Genomic DNA, 15,828 nt, shown 5'->3' on the forward strand with positions numbered 1-15,828 from the left:
TCAGCATTCTATGTTTATCCTAAGTATAAATCTCAAATTTATACCCACTATAATTGGAAGCTTGAAGGAAGGTTTAGATTTGTTTATTATTAAATTTTTCAAGATTTTCACTATTACTCTGCAAATTGTACTTTGTTTTAAAGGAATAAAAGGATTTCAGAGTTGAAAGAAGAGCCATCAGATATAACCCATACCTGAACAAGAATCCCCTCTAAAATATCCAACAGGTGGTCATCTTTGCTCAAAGACCTCTAAGGAGCCTACTGCCCACCCTACTCTGCAACCCACACAGCATCCCATCCCACTTTTCAGTGAAATTTAACTCTTACTTATTAGGAAGTTGTCCCTTATCTCAAACCTAAATCTGCCTCTTGGCAATTTCCAACTATTACTTCTAGTAATTCTTGGCCACTGGGCCAAACAGAAAAAGTCCAAAGAAGATAGCCTTTATTTCATTGAGAGAGTTTCATAAGCCTTTATCTTACACTTACACACACACACACACACACACACACACACACACACACACACGTATATTTCTCTCATAATGAAAACTGGCTCTGAGAAAAAGCTGAAGAATATCATTGATAGGTACTTTAGGTTTCATGATACAAGGAAAGTCTATTGCCACCTCCAAAGTCAGAGGAACTGGATGTGAATCCCTGCATCTGTATGGCCTTGGGCCACACAAAATCACAAAAACTCCCTTTGTCTCAGTTTCTTCATTTATAAAATGAGAGGGTTGGACAAGATAGCCTCTATGGGTCTTTCCAACTCTAGATCTTTGATCTTACCTGGTATTTTATCATATGATTTAGATATTGCATTTATGACTACCTTCATACTAGATCCCCAAATTAATTTTACCTTAAATGCAAGATCTCCTCTCAGCTGAGCAGCAAAATCACCGACAGCAATATATTCTTTATTACTTGGCTGTTCATCACTAGAGTCATCTTCCTCTTCTTCCTCTGTTTCCTCATCATCCTCAACACTTTCTTCATCTTCATTATCCTCATCATCATCTTCCTCCTCCTCCGATTCCTCAGAGTCTCCTTCCTCTTCTTTAACCTGGGAAATACTCCGAACTTTTTCATCTCTATAGTGAAAACAGTTATGACAAGGATCACTCATAATGAGGTACAGATGTATTCCCTGTATGAGTCAATGAACAGCGGCTTTGGAGTTGGAGGACCTGGGTTCAAAATTCATCTTTCTTGCTTACTATACCTATGTGACCTTGGACAAGTCACATAACTTTTAGGGCTCAGTTTCAATGTCTGTAATATGAGGTGGGGGTGCACTACATGTGTAATTCATACCAGCTTGTATAAATGTGTGATGGATGCAGAGATAAGGTAAAAGGGAAGTAAAAGAAATACAGATTGTTTCCAGCTACAATGATGCAAAGGAAAACCTGTGTATGGAAGGCAGACAGCTCACATCTCCATATGGGAAAAGTGGGAAAAAATCAAGGCAAGGAGAAGGGAACTGTATGTGGGCACAAAAGAGAAGGCAGATGACTAGGGATAAAATGGTACTACGAAATTTTATGCCATACCAGATAGAATGGGGAACAAAAAGAACCTTCATAACAATAATGTCACAATAAAGTCATTAGCTTATTACAGTCAAATCTCTTAATGCTGGGAAACCATAGGGTACTACCCTTACACTTGTAATGCTGCCTATGGAACGAATTATGTCTAGAAACTGCTTCACTTTATAGCATGTTCTTGTGGAACCAGTCAACACTGTAGTGTTTATAGAGGATATGACTGTGGAGGATGACTATTGTGAATAAAATTGTTTCTGATGGCCTATCTTTGGATAGTCTTCATATGTAGTGAAGGCAATTTTAATGTTTTACTCAGAATATGTGCCAGGCAGGTCTAACCCCTGCCACTATCTGGACTACCATCTTGTCTCAGATCCAGATGGAGGCAGCCCAAGACCCCTGAGCCAAAGAGCCCCAGGAACAGAAGTACATTGTTTCTCTCTTTTGGATGAGTCCAGAGACTGTCTCCACTTTTCTATTTGTATCCCCAGCATTTAGCATTAGTGCATTGCAAATAGTGTTTAATAAGTGCTTTTTCAATATAGAAATATAACAACACAGTTAAAAACATGAGGATATGTTATATATATATATAAATGAATATTCAAATTTCATTTCAAGAATCTTTTTCAACATTATCAATTCAATCCTTAACTTTCTTCTAAATATTTCACTTATAACACAAGATAATTGAGATTTTTGTATTCTTATTTCATTTTTCACGTGTTTATTTTTTCTTCATAAATAGACTATAGGCTTCTGGAGAAGATAAGTACTGTATAGCTCCACAGTGTTTGGCATAGTGTCTGAGATGCAGGAGACACTGGGGATGATACAGAGAGGTACAAAATAAGTGACGGGTAACATTAGCCTCCTTGATGCTTCTCACACAGGATACTTCATTTCTCAACTCAGGGATTTTTTTTTTAACTCTTACCTCCTGTTTTAGAATCAATTCTAAAAGACAGCATAAGGGCTAATCAACTGGGGTTAGGTAACTTGCCCAGGGTCACACAGTTAGGAAGTGTCTAAGGCCAGATATGAACCTGGGACCTCCCATCCAAGCCTGGTGCTCTATCTACTGTGCTACCTAGGTGCTCTCCAACTCTGGAATTTTCATTGGCTGTCTTCCATACTTGGGACACTCTCCCTTCTCATCTCTCCCTCCCTTCAAATCTCAGTTAAAGTCCCACTTTCTATAAGAAGCCCCTCCCAAGTCTCCTTGCCTTCTCTCTGACATTACATTCTATTTATCCAGTATATATCTTGTTTATACTATGCTGTTTGTCTATTAGGCTTTAGATATTAGACTAGAGAGCAGGGCCTGCTTGGCTTTAGGGTTTGTTTTGTTGTTATTTTGCCTTTCTTTGTATCCCCAGTGATTAGTAAAGGGCATGGCACATAGTAGGCAATTACTAAATATGTTGTTGTCTGACTAATAAATATTTGTTTGTTGATCATAGTTCCCCTTGCTTTTAGCAATATTGTTATTTCTATGTTTGGAACAAAATATTAAATTTCCCTTTAATCTAGACAAAGAATACCAAAAGATATTCTTAAATTATATATACAAGAATACGTAATAATAGAACATACTATATATGAGAAGAATAAGTCTTAAATAATTTCATTTTCTTTTGAACAGATATGTTGTAAACCTCAAAATTTCTTAGACTTATAAATGTTGGAAATTTCACCATTGGGAAATTTCATACTTGAAAAATTTCCTATTGATAGTGGGTCTTGGCTATTGGAATGTGAACCCCATTGGCATGGGAGGTTCCTCCTCCTCCCTTCTTAAGATTACTTTAGGACAGAAACCTTTTGCTGAACAATGGAAAGGACTTTGACCTATGCTTAAGCATAGAACAGGAATTTCTTTGAGTCATGATTGATTTTAGAATTGATACAATGGAGATACTTGGAATCAATCTCCACCCTACTTAGTCCTAACAGGATTGAGAAAGGGCTGCAGCATAGATCAAAATTTAATTATTCCAATCTCTACCCTACTCAGGTTAACAGGATTTAGGAAGGGCTGTAGTAAAGGATCAAAGATTTAATTATTTGAAAATATGACCTTCAACAGACATGTGCAAAGCCAGAGACCTCTGGGCGGTCCTGGGTTAAGCTAGAGCCTCCATTGGCACAGGGAAATTGATGGACAGTGATTGGTAGATGTGAGAACTGAGGGGAGGCAACTTGGATGGTTTCCTTAAAGATAGAGGGGTCTGAAGACTCAGGGTGGTGGTTGAGGAGTTTGTCTGAGTGGTTGGAGTGTGCTCTGAGAAGCTTGCTCTGAAGGAAGCTGAAGGTGGGGGCCTCTGAGACTGTTTTTCCATTTTGGTCACGTGAGTAATAGGGACTGATCTCTTTTCTTTGCCCCAGCTATCTAAGGGCTTGGGCCTTTTGGCCCAGCCTAAACAGAAGGGGTATTTAAGCCCTATTCCCTTCTCTCCCCTTTCTCTCTCCCCCTCTCTCTCTATCTCTAATTCCTTTCTTCCTCCTGTTTGTGATTAAACTCCATAAAAGGTTGACTGCTGACTTGAGTTTTCATTTAGGAATTACATAGCTGAATTCCTTGGCGACCTTAAATTAATATATATCAGTCTTTTAAAGTGATTTCCTTGTCACAATGTAAAACCTACCATTATGAACTGAGACCACAAAAACTATGTTAGGTGAAATAATATCATGAGGGCAATTAGTGGCATAGAAATAATATCATAAATTCAATGATACTACTTCATGGTTTCACATTCTGGTAGGATATGTTATATATATTGTGTTAATGATGTGATTATGAAGCACTGTTATTTGGGGCAATGTTATAATGGTCATAACTATTTTTAAAAAGTTTTTCATCAACATACTGAGTTATATTTTCTCCACTTATAGTGGAAGCAAGTTCTTGTAGTTGCTTTGTAAGCTTTTCCAAAATATTTTCTTCGTCCTCTTTCCTTTGGTTGTAGTTCCCCACAGGAGCTGGCTCATCCCCCTATAAAAGAAAATTGTATAATATAAAAATACATATTAATTTTACTTCTCAGTCACATTTATTTTAACACCAAAAAGAAAAAGAAATCTCTCAGAAAAGATGACCCAAATAAAGGTGGTCTCTATCATGAGCAAATAAGATTCTTATAAAAATGTTTTTACTGCTTCACATCATCTTGGGTTAGTAATTAAAAATACAGAATTAAAACTAAATAAAAATACATATATTTGTATAAGTAATGATAACAGATCTGGGATCATCAGCTATTGATTTTCCCTTTAACTTGATCATAACCCAGGTTCAAAGAACTGTAATCCCACATTATGAAAGGAAAACCACAACAGTGCAAACAATTACTTCACTGAAGCTTTTCCTTCTGATATCTCAAGAACTAAAGGCTTGGACAATTCCAAAGTTTCAGATCCCTCAAGTAAAATATTTTGCTTGCTCAATAGAATATAAGAGCGAATGTTCTTGGGGCAGCTGATTGGTGGTATAGTAGATGGAGTGACAGACCTGCAGTCTGGAGATCCTGGGTTCAAATTTGATCTCAGATATTTCCTAGGTATGTGACCCTGGGCAAATCCTTTAACCCTATTTGCCTTGCTTTTGTCCTTAAGACAGAAAGTGTGTGTGTGTGTGTGTGTGTGTGTGTGTGTGTGTGTGTGTGTTTTTTAAAGAAGATTGTTCTTTGCCATGTTACTGACTGAAATACTTACTTTGTTTAAATTTTTAAGAGCCTTTCTGTTTTCATCTATTTCCCTTTTCAATTGGATACATCTAAAATGAAAACAAAAACCAAAGAATGGATTTTATTTGTCAAGAAATAATAAAGAAAAGTTTTCCAAGTTCTGGAACATTTATAGATTTTTTTTCTCCCTTGGGGATTGTGGGAAGGAAATTATACAGACCTATAATTTCACAGGTGTACAAAAAACTCAACATGTGCAATCATTAAGTTTTCTGTTTTCTTTAAACTTTTTTTTAATCCCCACCTTCAGTCCTAGTAACAACTCTAAGACAAAAGGGCAAGAGTTAGGCAACTGAGTTAACTGACTTGCCCAGGGTCCCACATCCAGGAAGTATCTGAGGTCACATTTGAATCTGGGTCCTCTTGACTCTAGGGCTAGAGTTCTAATTATTGTCATACCTAGCTACCCCTTTTCCCTTTAATTTTCAAGACTTAGACATGTGCATGGTGTACTGACCAGTTGAGTTGCTAATATATGTTTGAAAAACTAGGGTATTAGAACTAAAACTTGAATTCCAGTCTTTTCATCTTCAAGGATAATTCTCTTTTTGCTATGTCAGGCTGCATTTCTTAGAAAGTTTAACAACTGCTAACATTTTGATAAAATTTTGGATTTCTATATATGTAATGTAAAGTTAAATCACTTGATAGATAATTCACTAAACTAAAAAAATTGATAATAAAAATTATTATAATATAAAATATAATAAAAATACAATACAAAAAAATCAAAATATCCTTACTTAAACAATTCATATGCAAAATGTACCCCTTTTTGGTACAAAAATATTTGAGTCCTTTTCTAAAATGGGCAAATAAGAAAAAAGAAGATAAGGAAAGAAAACTAAGAAAGACAGGTAAGTTAGGAGAGGGGAATTCAATGAAGAAAAGGCAAAACATTCTACTGACCTCCACTCCAACAATCCAGGATCACACTCAACCTCTGAGACATGTTACTTCCATAAGGCATAACATCCCAACAATCTCCTGTATTGTAACCCAAATCTTGACTAAGAATTTATATTTCAGCTTGAGAATTGGACTATATGATGTCTGAGGCCCTTTCTAATCTCAAATTCTAGAATTTTAATCAAAATAGTATTCATTAATATGAATGACCATTTTCTCATTTCAAATTTTTAAAATTATGAAAATATTAATATTTTAATGTCTTCTTGAATGGATGAACCTTTATTTTCTATTATCTGTAAGAATCATTTTCCGTACATTTGGATTTGCTGATGGGATAGATATAGTAGATGATAACCATGAGGAAAATGCTGTTTAATTTTGAAAATGTTTAGTTACTAATGTTATCCACTAATTTTTAATTATCTTTTTTGAAATACTATAAATAACAAAAGGAATACATTTCTCAAACAATTTATACAAAAGCTAAATTTATATAACAAATTATTCAGCTTCTGCCACAAAGTTTATGCTATTTAGCACAATACCTCTGAAAAATATCCCGCCTTTTATTGACATCTAGGGCTCCTTTCAGTTGACTCTCAGAAAGCAAACGTCCAACCTAAAATAATTGTAAAGTACACAATGAAATTGTATGTTCATCATTCTGAATTCTGGTATTACATGTCCTCAAATGTGTTTCCATTCTTAGGTCTTAAAATTATTATACTACCCAATCATACAAGTTTACTAATGTTCCCATAAGAGTAAGAATAAATAAGTTTACGTGCATACATACTTCTATCTGTAACACCACTGCATTGATTATCCAGCTAAGATAGATTAGAAAGAAATCAAATGTAGCTAACTCAGAAACTTTTTGATAAAGATTGTTAATTTAACGCCTGTCTAGTTGTTCAAAGTCAAGAAATCAACTACATAATTTAGACCACTATGAGGTGGTCAGTCATTAAGAACAAAATGTAGTCAGCTCTTGGGCTATTTGCACTAAGGGAAAAAGTCTGGAACCTGTTCATTTCCTTTTACAATGACTCATTTCCTCTAAACTGGTCTTCTGTGGAAAATAAAATTAGCTTAAATTGTTTAAAAGCTCTTTATATAATCTACCTTGAAGCCATTAATATGGCTTAATAGTTTCTTGTTCCCATGCTGAATAATCTGAATTTTCTAACCTTTCCTTATAAGTTTCATTTAATAATCATCCTTTGCTATTTCATTAAACATATCATACCTAAGAATAAAGGTATGCTAAGGCTATATTCTAGGCCTTCTCACTATATATTTTCTCACTTGGCAAGTTTATCACTCAAACACACCATCATGTGTTGGAGCCAGCTCAAACTGGTTGAGGGACCACTGTGAAATTTTAAGTGTAAGCATTTACACCTCAGAAATAAATCAGCAATTGCTACAAATCAGAGCTTTAATTTTTTTTTTTTTGCTACCTAGACTTAAGTAATTTTTTACCAGGAGAGCCTCTGAATGGCTAATTCTCATTTCTAATTGGATAAATTACATATCTAAACATCTAGTCCTAATCTCAATTCTGAATTCCATTTCTACATTTTGGATATGTAAGTATCTCAAGTCTAAACTCAACATGCCCAAAGCTGAGTTTATTATCTTTCCCACCCAAACCCCACTTTTGAACTCTGTTTTTCTAGGTTCACAATCCTAGAGTTCTTTGACTCCTCGCTCTCTGATCTCACATATCAGTCAACGCCAAATCTTATCCTTACAACTGCCACAATCTTTCTCACATCTATCCCCTTCTTTCAACCCACACAAGCACTACAAGATCTAATCACCCTGGACTAATGCAATAGCCTCCTAATTGGTCTTCAGTCCATTCTTCACATAGTTACTAAGGTGATTCTCCTAAAGTGCAGATCTGATCTTATCATGCCCTACTAATAAAGGTCAATAGCTCCCTATTGCCATTTTTTATTCAGCAATTTTCCATTGTATCTGACTCTTTGTGACCCCATTTGGGGTTTTCTTGGCAAAAATACTGGAATGGTTTGCCATTTCCTTCAACTCATTTTACAGATGAGGCAAACAGGGTTAAGTGACTTACTCTGAGGCACACACTAGTAAGTGTCTGAGGTCAGATTTGGACTCAGGTCTTTCTGACTCCAAGCCTGACACACTATCCAGTGAACCACCTAGCTATCCATTAGGATAAAATATAAGCTTCTCTGTTTAGCTTTTTAAATCTAACTAATAATATGCATTATTCTCCCTTGCAAACTCTATGGTAGAGCCAAACTACCTTCTTGATGCTGTGCACACATGATATTCCAACTCCAGCCTCCTTGCCTAGACTCTGGCTATTCTTATGCTTAGAATGAACTTCCTAAGTGTTAGGTCTAGTGTTAGAAAGACATGAGTTCAAATCTAGTCTGAGATACTTACTAGTTGTGTGACCCTGGGCAAGTCATTTAACCTGTTTTCCTTAGTTCCTTCAATTGTATAATGGTGATAAGAACATGTATTTCAAAGAGTTGTTGTAAAGCTCAAATGAAATGATATTTGTAAAAATGTTTAGCACAGTTCCTGGTACATTGGGCTCTATAGAAATCTCCTTCCCTTTGTCTTTGCATTCCTAGTGTCTAGAATATAGTGTTTTTTCTTTCCTCAAATTACTTTACCTTTTTTTTTGTCTTTGTAAAGGCTGTATGTTCCATTAGAATATTATTAATATTGAATATGCCTTTATTTTGTCCCCAGTGCCTGGCATGATTCCCTGTATATAGCAGGTGTTTATAAAATTCTTATTAAATTGACTAAGCCCTAAAGTGCTGGCCTACCTAATTCTATACAATCCCTCTATTTGTGCTTCTGAAGGACTTAATTTTTACTACAACACTACTTCTGATTCACTGTGAAACATTATATTTCTTATAATTTTTTCTGCTTTTAAACAAGAAAGGCCAGAAACAGATACCATGCAGATACCTTAATAAGGATGTCACCTGTGAATGATCACAAAAGGATAACTCAGTATATTAGACCTTAGTAACAGACTAGATGAAAAGCCAGACAAGCCTTCCACTGTAATGTGAGTTTAGCTGAAGAAAGATTTCAGTTGGTGGGTGATGTGGTCAGCTCCTTTTGATACATGAAGTGTAGTGGCAAGACCAGAGGAAAGGGGGTCTAGAGACCTGGTTTCCATTGCTGGTTCTATTACAAACTAGATGAAAGGCAATGGGGCAGTCTTTTTCAATCTCTAAATCTTCTCAGAAAGGCATAAAATAAGACATGGAAGAATATAAATTTAGAGAAGTCATTTAGTTACTCCCTTCATTTTACAGATAACGAAACAAGCCAAAAGAGGTAAAAGTGTCCAAGTTCACATGGAGAATAATTCACAAAGCCAATATTCAAACCCAAGCCCTAGGTCCAAAAGAATCTATTGTCCAACTGTACCAAAATTAACAGAAATAGACTTCTCTGGTTCCTTCCAACCCTAAAGACGTATGGTTCTTTGTTTGCAATAGTTTGCTTCAGTGGGGTGTGGAAATCTGAGAGACATAGCCTCCCTCCTCTCTATTCCGATTGCAATGGAATATGTTTCATGACCAACTTGGTGGATTATTTCGACAGCTCCTTAAACACAACATTCTATCCCCAGGAGGATGTTGTTTCCCTGTACAGTAATAGGAAAGTTAGGAAGAGAGAAGGGTTGGGGTTGGGGAGGGTGAGTAGAGAATAATTGTTTTGGACATGCGCTTGAGCTGCCTAGCGGGCAGTTGGAGATGAAAGACCAGAATTAGGAGATGATAATTGCATAGACATAATTTGGATCTATGACAGCTGATTGGAACATCAAATGAAACAGACAGTATAGAGGGGAAAGAGGAAAAAAAGGGCCCAAGACAGAGTCTTGGGGGATGACCACAATTAGCAGATTTGATTTGAATGAAGATCTAGGGAACAAGGTTGAGAAGGACTGTCCAACAAGTAGGATGAAAATCCAGAGAGCAATGTCACAAAAACTTTTTTTCTTAGTTAAGGGGAAATCCTTCTACCAATATAGGTCTGAATCTTTTGTATTACAGACTTGCCAAGAGTTAAACTGCTACTATGTATGTATATATGTATGCTTTGAATCTAGGTCTTCTTGACTTAGAGGAATCTAGGTCTTCTTGACTTTGAGGATATCTCTCCACTTGGCTTAATAAATCTTTGTTGAATTGAATTGAATCCACTTTCCTATCACTACCAAACTATTTTTATTTGCAAATTAGGTCATATTCCTCTGAAAAACTTCCAAAGCTCTCCACTACTATGTACTTTGCCTGACAAGCATTCAAAGCCCTCCAAATTCTGTTCTATTCATCCTTTACATTTTAGCTAAACATAAATACTCTTTGCCTTCTCACTAGATACAGTGCTACCTTTGCCTTGGACTTAGTCCACACATGCTCTTTTGGTTTACTGAATTCTTGCCAATCCTTTCCATGCCAAATTTAAATGCCACTTCTAGGAAACTTTCCCCACTATCCTCCTTTTCAATCAGCAAATATTTATTGATTACCTACTATGTGCTAGGTCTGTGCTGATAGAAGTACAAAGAATGAAACAATCCTTACTTGCAGTGAATGAACTTACATTTCAATGGGAGAGACAAGTATATATAAAATATATACAGAATAAATATGAAATGAATAAAAACAAATATATACAAAATCGTTAAATACAAACTCTATTAGAGCAAATAGACATGTTCACTTTCAACTCAATTCTGTCTCATCCAGATCTTGCCAGGTCCCTTTTATGTGTTGTCTTTCCTCATTAGAATGTACCTCCCTGAGACTATCGATCTTGTATTTGTGTTCTCAGTCTAAGCACATAGTAAGCTCTTAATAAATGCTTTATCTTTCTATCTACAAGGTAGTTTGGGAAGGAGGGCACTAGCAGTAGGAAGGAACTGGAAAAGTCTCCTGGAAGAATTAAATGTCTGATCTACATCTTAAAAGAATAAAGGGACTCTATGACAAGATGAGAAGGCATTCCAAATCAGTGCAAAGACTGGGAGGTAGGATAGGGAGCATCATGCAAGAGGAACAAGAGATCAGTTTGGGGGAATCCTAGAATGCAAGAGAGGGAGTAATAATGTCCAAGGAGGCTAGAAAGACCGCGTGGGAAAAGGTTGCATAGGGTTTTTAAAGCTAAAGCGAGAAAATTTCTACATTCTAGAGGCGATAGGGAGCCCCTGGAGTTCTAGTTCTAGCTTTTAATCTACTTATAACATGTAGTTTTATGTTATATCCAGGGAGAAGGCAAAGGCTTTGAATCCTGCCCCCACCCCAGGGCTCTCAAGTATCTTATTCAACTAGCCAACCTCATCATTTTGCACAGGAGGGAATTAAGGCCCAGAGAGTGTAAGAGGCTGGCTAGGAACCACTAAAGGCGCACAACTGGGATTCGAATCCAGCTCTAGTGGCTCCAGATCACCTTTGACACCGGCATCACGATGCTGTTTGAGGAGCTTAGTGAAAAAGGGGGAGAACCTGCGACTCCGGGGGCTGGAAGCCTCAAAGGGCAAGCTAATGAGGAATGAAAAGGCTGAGGAAAGGAGGACAAGGAAGTATTCCCGGCGCCACCTTCTCTCTTCAGCCTTAAGTTTCGGGCCCCTCGGGCTCCCCTAGGCACCGGATTTGTGGGACTGAGGAGGCCAAAGCAGGAACCCAGGGCCTGGGGTAGGGTGGGGGGTGTGGGGAGGCTCGCTACCTGTTGCCGAAGATCCTGACTGCGGCGCTGCACGGTCTGCAGGGGCCCTCGGCCCCTCCCGCTCAGCATGGCAGCTCCCACCCGGCGCCCGGGGGAACCCGGAGGCTTCTCCGCTCGTCGTCAAGGAGACCGACGTGGCGGCGGAGGCGACCGACAGTGACGCCATCACTGCGCGGGCGCACACAGAGTCCCAGCCTGAAGAAAAGATCTCGAAGAGGGAAAAAAAGGCTAAAGTCAGAAGTGAGTCCCTAGCCCTCTCAATCCAAAATCACCCCCAGACATCTTCCTGCATCTTATCCTGTCGAGCTCCGACAAGGCGCTTCCAGTCACTGAGCGAGTGACAACACAACCCACCAAACTACACGTCCCAGAATGCAATGGATCTGTACGGTTTCCCCGGGATTTTTAGAAAGTGTCCCACCACCCTAAGTTCCAGGAAGAGGGGAGGGGCCGAGAGATATCCTCTGGACTAGTGTCTGTTCCTTTGTTGTTGTTCAGCCTTTTTAGTCTGATCCACAGTTTGTGACCCCCTTTGGGGTTTTCTCGGCAGAGATATTGGAATGGTTTGCCATATCCTCCAGATCATTTTACAGATGAGGAAACCGAGGGAAACAGGATGAAGTGACTTGCCCTAGATAGAGCCTATCGAGAGAGCACACAGCCGGATGAAAAACTCCCCCTGGGTAGAGTAAAGAGAAGTGTCAGGGGAGCCCATTTGGGCCTCTAAGCTTAGTAAATGCAGTAAGAGCTGCTGGACTTGGAGGAAGAGTAAATGACCTGCTCGGTGGGGTGTCCGTGTAACTTTAGGCAACTGACTAACATTCTATGTCTGTAAAACAGGGATTTGGGGATGAATGATTTCTAAGGCTCCTTCTAGCTCTAGCATTCTTTGAAATGATTTTTGTATTGCTGCTGTCTACTACTTTTGCTCCTATTCACATGCTGCTGAGTAGAACCGGAAAAAAATGGGAAAACTAGGCTGATTGAGTCTGCTACTAATTAACCATCAGTAATAGTAGCAGCAGCTGCTGCTCTTCCAAATTTTATCATCCTTTCTCAAACCTCTTCCACGGGCCTCTCCCTTCTTCCCAGAGAATGCACTTTTTTTCTACTGAGAACCTTAGCTTTTTTTTTAACTGAAAAATTTTGAGTCATTTGCTAAGAGACCCCTTCTGCTTCTCTCCTCATCTCCTATCATCCAGATGCCCATTGCCTCTGTTTCCTTTATTCCTACCTCACATAGGAGGTAGCCCTTCTTCAGTTTTTCTTCAATCATTTTGTCTACCAGCTGCTCTCTTACTGCTTACAAACATGCTACATGCTCAAAAATCTTTCACTTGACTCATGTCCCTGCTAGTTATCAAACTATATATCTCCTCCCTATTACGGCTAAAGTAGAGAAGACCCTTTTGTAAACAATAGGTGCCTTCACTTCCTTTCTTCTCATACTCTTTTCTTTTGACTTCAATTGAAATTGCTTTCTCCTGAGTTACTAAAAGGGGGGGGGGGGGAGGGAAGGGGTTATTTTTTAAAGGGTTGGATTGGATTATTTAAAAGTGAGATTGTCAGGAATTTTAATTCCAAAGAGATTTATTTATAATTTCTTTACAAAATGTAGAAAGAGTGAAATAAGAAAATCAGAGCTCCACCAGGGCAGGGAGAGTTAGTTTCAGCAGCCTCAACCTAGGGAAGTCTCTTCAGAAAAATCCAGCAGTTAAGAGTCTGCTTTTTCACTCACCATGTGTCAGTTCAAAGGCAGAGATTTTAGAACAGCCTCACCAGGAAACAGGGTCTCAGGTCTAGTCAGCACTCCAAAGAATGAAGAATTCTCTCACAGGAAGTAGCAGCTCCTTTTAAAGATGCTTCTTTTGCATAACTTCCTGTGTCTTCCCCAATCACAATTGACACTTTGTGTTAGGACTGCCCAGGGGCAACCAGTTGATTTTGACTCATCACCCACTATTTCACATGTGGGTCACAGACCTCCCACTTAATGTGTGAAATGGGGTGTTTACATCTTTGGTGATTAGATCTAAAATGAGCAGATTGCCATACTCAACTTTTAAGGGGGTTTACACTTTTGGTGATTAAATCTAAAAATAGGCAGGTTTAGAATTTAATCTTCACAATCAGGGGAAAGCTAATTAATTTTATTGTTATAATCAGGGGAGAATTAAATTTAATCTTCACAGTTACTAATGATCTCTTAATTATCAAATCTAATAGCCTTTTCTCAGTCTGTACCTCTAGGGATCCTACAGACACCATTCTAGGGGGAAGTTTTTTAACTCTTTGGGGTATTCCTGATACTCCCACTACACTTTGTGATTCAACGGAATAACAATTTAAAATGGGTACATTCTTTAATACAGACCTGGTAGCTCCAGTGTCTAAGAGACAATCATAATAGGTGTTACCCACCTTTAAGGTAACATGGAGTTCATTAGTATGGGGAGGGCAGTGGATAGCCCTCATGGTGGAGGTGGTAGGGTCGGAAGCATTGGTGGGGTGTGAACTTAGAGTGGAGGGCGTGGAATCAGAAGCATGGACAGGGGGAGGGGTGGGTTGGATAGGAACAGGGGGTTCTGAGGCCAAGTTGGCAAGGGGAGCCGTGAGTTGGCCAGGAGGGTTAGTGTTTTTCCTAAAAGCTATGAGCTCCCCCACACTTTTCTCTAACAACTCAAGCTGAGAATTTAGTTCTGCATTTTATTGAATATTAGAAGGAGCAATCAGTTGGTTTGACTGAGAAATGCGTTTTTTTTTAAGGAAATACAATATTACAGCTACAACAATCAAAATCTCAAGGGAAAGTAGTATGTCAATTAAACTTTGCCCTAAGTTCCATGGGATGAGCCATTTCAGAGAAACAAAGAATTCTATATTTATGTTTGGTCATGGAGCTGATGAGCCAGTTGTTAAGTAAGTTGCAGACCAATGCCTGTACTGTAAAAAGAACAATATATTTACCAGAAAGCCAGTTGTTAACTAAGTTGTGAGCTGGCTGTAACCCCATATTTCTAAAGTAAACATGTGGGGAGCAGGCCAAGGCCAAAAGCTTTTTCCCAGGTAATTCTTAATCCTAATTTAGGCTGTTGTTCCCTAAAGGAAAGGATATTTAGAAACAGCTCTCCTAGCCAGGACCTTAGTGCCCTGTTGCTAAGATTTAAAACAGCTGTGTCCTATTTAATTTAAGGAGAAATTGAAATGTTTTTACTCACCCACTCTTGCAGTTGTGTTTTGAAGCCCAGTTAGCACGTTTAAAAAGACTGAGTGACAAAGCAAGTAATAAAGAGAGAAAGGAAAGAGATTTCACAGAAATTTTGAGGGTTTTCATCATAATCTTCGTGGTCTGCCATAAACTGTGACTGCAAAAATATGGTTTTCAAGACTGTGAATTGCCAAAACTGTAAAGATAATTTTGGTGTCTTGATTTAAATAAAAAATAAGTGGTTGCCATGGGGAAATTCCCAAATATATTAAAAAAAATACCCAAGTCAGCTGGGTTATGGTGATTTTAATTAATACAAATGAAGGAATTAAGGAAAGGGAGAGAGACAGAGTAAGAGGAAATAGTAGGAAAAGGCCTAGGCCAAAGCCTTAAGAGAGACTAATCAGTCTTTTATCCACTCACCACAAGATTTTGTCCTAAGCAAAACTCCAACTAAGTTCAGACAGCCAGCTCCTCCACACTAACTCCAAAACTCCAACTACCCGACCTCCCCGAACTGGTTCAGGCAGCTCCTTTTAAAGAGAAATTTCTCTTATGTCACCTCCCCTAAATTTTCACATCTACCAATCACAGTAGACTTTTCCCACAGGACTGTCCATTCTTAATTCACATCTTCTTTTGTTATC

At 38.2% G+C, this 15,828-nt stretch overlaps 1 protein-coding gene across 3 annotated transcripts in view; it reads right to left on the bottom strand.

Annotated features, from left to right (window-relative positions):
• The window catches only part of NPHP1 (nephrocystin 1), a 57,681-nt gene extending 43,912 nt beyond the window's left edge, over positions 1-13,769 (bottom strand). The window contains exons 1-5 of one of the 3 annotated variants that reach the window (XM_007476571.3): positions 13,712-13,769; positions 6,765-6,838; positions 5,276-5,336; positions 4,432-4,556; positions 868-1,099 (exon numbers count right to left, since the gene is read on the bottom strand). In XM_007476571.3, the coding sequence (XP_007476633.1) occupies positions 868-1,099; positions 4,432-4,556; positions 5,276-5,336; positions 6,765-6,838; positions 13,712-13,714 (495 nt within the window). In that variant the 5' untranslated portion in view covers positions 13,715-13,769. Of the gene's footprint in view, positions 1-867; positions 1,100-4,431; positions 4,557-5,275; positions 5,337-6,764; positions 6,839-11,973; positions 12,159-13,711 lie in introns of those variants that run through there. The other 2 variants (XM_007476570.2, XM_016425287.2) reach the window with 2 other exon arrangements.
• Between the last annotated feature and the right edge of the window lie 2,059 nt (positions 13,770-15,828).

This window comes from Monodelphis domestica, chromosome 1 (assembly GCF_027887165.1).
Source record: "Monodelphis domestica isolate mMonDom1 chromosome 1, mMonDom1.pri, whole genome shotgun sequence".
Classification (NCBI taxonomy): Eukaryota; Metazoa; Chordata; class Mammalia; order Didelphimorphia; family Didelphidae; genus Monodelphis; species Monodelphis domestica.